We start from the raw sequence: 4,101 nt of genomic DNA, 5'->3' as shown, positions 1-4,101 counted from the left end.
GCATGGACAAAAGTGGGTGCCACGGACATGATTTTAAGGATATAGTAAAGTGAAACTGGCTTGCTAGAAACCTTCACACCTCCGTACTTTCTGATAACTCTACCTCGGACCCTGCACCGAGGCCCAGGACTAAAAGGCACACCAGTGTCCTGTGCTTCACAGCTGGGCAGAGGACAGGGTGGCCGAGGACTCTGGGTGGCACAAGCGGAGCCAAGTTCTGTGATTACCTCATTGCTGCCACCAGCAACATTACGAAGTCAGTGCAGTTACCTACTGCCTTCATTTGTCAAACGGATAAAATAACCCCAACTATGTGTTCACTTGCACCTGTTCCATTTTGCAGAGGTATCAGAGTAAATGATCTCAAGAATATCCTGGCCTACCCTCAGAAAAAGCCAAATTAAACAGGACTGGGTGATTTTTACTGTAGTAGCCACTCATTCGTCAGCACTATCAAGAAGTCTCTAAATGACCTGGTTATGCTTCCAAATTAACACCCGTTTTCCAAACCAGCCATTACACACTGCACTTCCAACCTCTGCCTGTCCTGGGAAGGGTTTCCCCATTTGGAGAGGAAAGGGTCCTTCTTACCACACATCAGGCTTGGAGCCAAGAGGGAATAGACAGTCCTCAGTGTTTGTAACTGCTCCTCCCGCAGCTGTCCCTCTTCCAGCTTCAGACTTTATCACAGCTCAGCTACTACACATTTAGCAACCTGAAAAACACACCACCACCCTGCCTTTTCGCTCTCCTTTTCTTTTCCTCAGTACAATTTTAAAGGTGGAGGTGGGAGTGAATTTAAAACAAGAGCCAGGGAAATGATACCAAGTGATGTGTAGTTTAGATGGGAGACTACTAAAAATAAACCACTACCAGCATAAAGCAACACAATTGCTCCTCCATTTATTTAAAATCAAACTGCTTGTGAACTGAAAACATTAAAGACTTAATTTTTCATATAGACAGGTTCAGTAAGGTTGACAGCCATAGCATGTGGCAGTTTAGAGGTAGCTGCATAACAAAGCAACTTGCTAGCACCAAACACTTCATACAAAATGGACTATTTTATTAAACAGTACAAGAAATGTTCCATCACTTGTCATTGCTGGGGAGTATTCTGTGCCTGGAACCCACCCACAGGGACTGCATACATCTCCCCTGCACTCCCAACTAACACTTGCAGGCCAGATACAGGTAAGCGAAACATTTTAGAACCATTTAGTACTGGATGTCTGCCGCTGACGCAGTGACTAACAAACGGAGAAAAGCAGCTACAGTCCATGTGGTGGTGTCACGCACTGAGTCTTGTCTTCAGTCTTCATATACTGTCCAGTTTCTTCAGGATGAACGGAGCTGAAAAGAGAAAATGAAGCAGCAAGACCTTAGCTCGGCTGCGACAACATGAGTTCTGCGGCGAGCCGGTGATGAACCCGCCGCTCGTTTGGGCGGCACCAGAACCATGCAGCCCCCAGGTCAGACGGCCCTACCCCCAGAACCCCTCTCTCCCTGCAGCATCGCTTTACCGGGCCAGGCTGCCCGCTGTCGCTGCAGGGCCCAACACTGGGCCCGCTCCCCACGCCGCGGGGGTCACCCCGAGGGGCTCCCTGCCCCCAGCAGCGCCTCCACACCCGGTGAAGCGATCGCTCCGCGATCCGCGGGACCGGACCCACCCGCCGCCATGGCACCCGCTCCGAAAGCTCTGCACACATCCCCACGGGCACGAGGCCGGGCAGGAGCACCAGCCGCCACACGGGAGGACTGGCAGGGCGCGCTGCTCCGGTCCGGTCCGGTCCGGTCCGGCCGGGCCCCAGGCGCAGGCCCCGCAGCCTGCCTGCCTCTTCCCCCCGTACATACTGATTCTCAGCAGCGCCACGTAGATGAGGAAGTTTCGGACGGAGGTGAGGACGTCCCGGCGCATCTTCCTCCGCAGCTCCTCGGGGTCCATCTTGGGCCCCAGACCCTCGATCCGGAACATGACCCCACCGCACGCCGAGCGGGACCGCCGGGACACGGGGAGGGAGGAGGGGACGGGCCACGTGACGGGGGGCGGGGTGTGTGCGGGGGATAGGGCGAGAGGAATCTGCGGCCCAAGGGTGCCGGCGGCAGCACAGCAGGGGGCTGTGGGGTGGCCGGCCGTTGCGCCCCGTAACTCCGGCCGGACCCGCCGCGCCTTCCTCTGCCCGGCAGCAGGACCGGACCGGGCAGAGCTGTGGCGGGGACCTGGGTTCTGCAGGTCTGGCTTCGTGCCAGGGGTACTGGGGACGGGGTCTGGACGGGAGCGGGAGTCCCGGGGGGCCCCGCGGGCTGTGTCGCCCGGGCTGTGTCGCCCGAGCCCAGTGCCGGCCTTTGTGAGGTGGTGTGGGGCAGACCGAGGCACTGAGGAGCCTTACAGTGCCGCTCAGCTCTGCTGCAAGCAAGGTCTTCGGGAGGTTATCTTATTAACGATGGTCCCCAGGGGCTGGAGCTGTGTCTGAGCAATGGGGACAAGATCATAGAATAGCCAAGGTTGGAAAAGCCCCTCGAGATCATGCTTGTCTTGGGGGTGGGAGTGCATCATACAGCTCCGTCCAGGAGGGAGGGGGACAGAGGAAGCAGAGCCTGTTTTTGCCGATTAATCCTCCGATCACTTCATGTTACAGCACAACAGCCTCAAACTCAGGAGCTCTGGCCCTGCCCTCATCCCCTGCTGCAAACCCCTGGGGGCAAACCAGTCCTGCGGAGCCTGAGCAGAGGGCTACAGCTGCTGCTGCGGGAGCAGGGGCTGCCGCTGGCCCCGCTGAGTTCCGTGCCTTTGCTCTGGGTAATCTATTTACAACGGGACTTAATAGGTGTCTGTTCTTTTCTATCTGGAGGAAAGAATCCATGTGACTGTGAATCAGTGTGCATCCGGCTCTGCTGGCTCTCCTGAATCACACCCTCCCCCCCAGGCAAGCACCGCTGTCTTTGTTAGCACCTGCAGTTTGTGACTGCTCCAGCAGGAGCCTGACCTACCCGTGCAACTTGACTGTTTTTAAAGTCTCTCACTCTTAAGAGGCATTTCATTCTTGAAGTTCTTTTCATGGTAAGTGCAAACCTGGAGAAGAGGTATCAACAGGACTAGATCCCTTGGAGCACCGGACATACAGAAAATGGAATTATTTCATTCATCAGAATGCGTTTGTGTACGTGAGTCGTGTAGTCATTTCAGCACACATTTAAAAAACTCATAGAGCTGAGTCTCTAGTCTAGGTTTACAAATCGGTGCCTAAACCCGGGGACAGACACTTTACTGACATTTCTTAGCAGGAATTTACTCTGCAATGTAGATTGAAACACCAGAAATACACCTTTCACTGGAGTGTGTAAAACTGTGGGACCTTCAGAGCTACGATAACATCATCAAGTTTCTCATTTTTGAAAAAATAAAAAAACAAAACCAAAACTTCTCAATATTTTGACAGCTGCTTCAAGCACCGGCACGGTCCTATCAAGCTATTAATATTATCCTAAAGTTTGCTTAAAAACAGAGTTAATTGATAATAGATCTGAAAGCCTCATACATGCAAAAAATAATCTGTGCCTCCTAATCTATAGCATCCTACTGTCAAGATAATTAACAATAAAAGAAAGAACAGCTAAGACGTTGAGGGTGGTAATTTACTCTTCCTTCTAATTGGATTTGGTGACAAGAGAATGTTTGAAATTACACAATAGCTCTCTTCTGAGTAGAACCGTTTGGAGTTTATAGCAGTTTGAAACACACAGGCACTTTCTGCTTCAGGTACATTGAAGATGCTGACAGCAGACAGTGGGTAAAAATTCATGGCTAGGCTTAAGGTTAATGCTGTTGCAGACCCCCAAAGCTGACAAAGTTAACAAAAAGGGGGGGAGGGGGGCGAAAGGTAATGTAAAAAACCCCAAAAAACCAACCAAACAAAAAAACTACCAAAAAACCCACCAAAAAACAAAACCACACACACCACAAAACAAAACAAAACAAAACCAAAAAACCCACCCAAAAACCCAGCAACTAGCTAACACATCAACGTATCATACAATGAGAATCTTTCTGTAACATTTCATCACCAAGTTGGTGTGAGCATTCAGCGTCTTCAAAGCTCT

The 4,101-nt window shown here is 51.6% G+C and overlaps 1 protein-coding gene across 1 annotated transcript; it reads right to left on the bottom strand.

Moving 5' to 3' along the window:
* Positions 1-878: 878 nt before the first annotated feature.
* TOMM5 (translocase of outer mitochondrial membrane 5) lies at positions 879-2,053 on the bottom strand. Its single transcript, XM_030467993.1, has 2 exons — positions 1,855-2,053; positions 879-1,353 (listed from the first exon to the last, which is right to left on the bottom strand). Exons 1-2 carry the CDS (start codon positions 1,973-1,975, stop codon positions 1,319-1,321), a joined length of 156 nt encoding a protein of 51 aa, XP_030323853.1. The 5' UTR covers positions 1,976-2,053; the 3' UTR covers positions 879-1,318.
* Positions 2,054-4,101: the final 2,048 nt, after the last annotated feature.

The sequence above is a fragment of the Calypte anna genome, chromosome Z, assembly GCF_003957555.1.
Source record: "Calypte anna isolate BGI_N300 chromosome Z, bCalAnn1_v1.p, whole genome shotgun sequence".
NCBI classification, from domain to species: Eukaryota; Metazoa; Chordata; class Aves; order Apodiformes; family Trochilidae; genus Calypte; species Calypte anna.
Note: the sequence above shows the minus strand (reverse complement) of the source record. Positions and strands in the feature narration are given on the sequence as shown.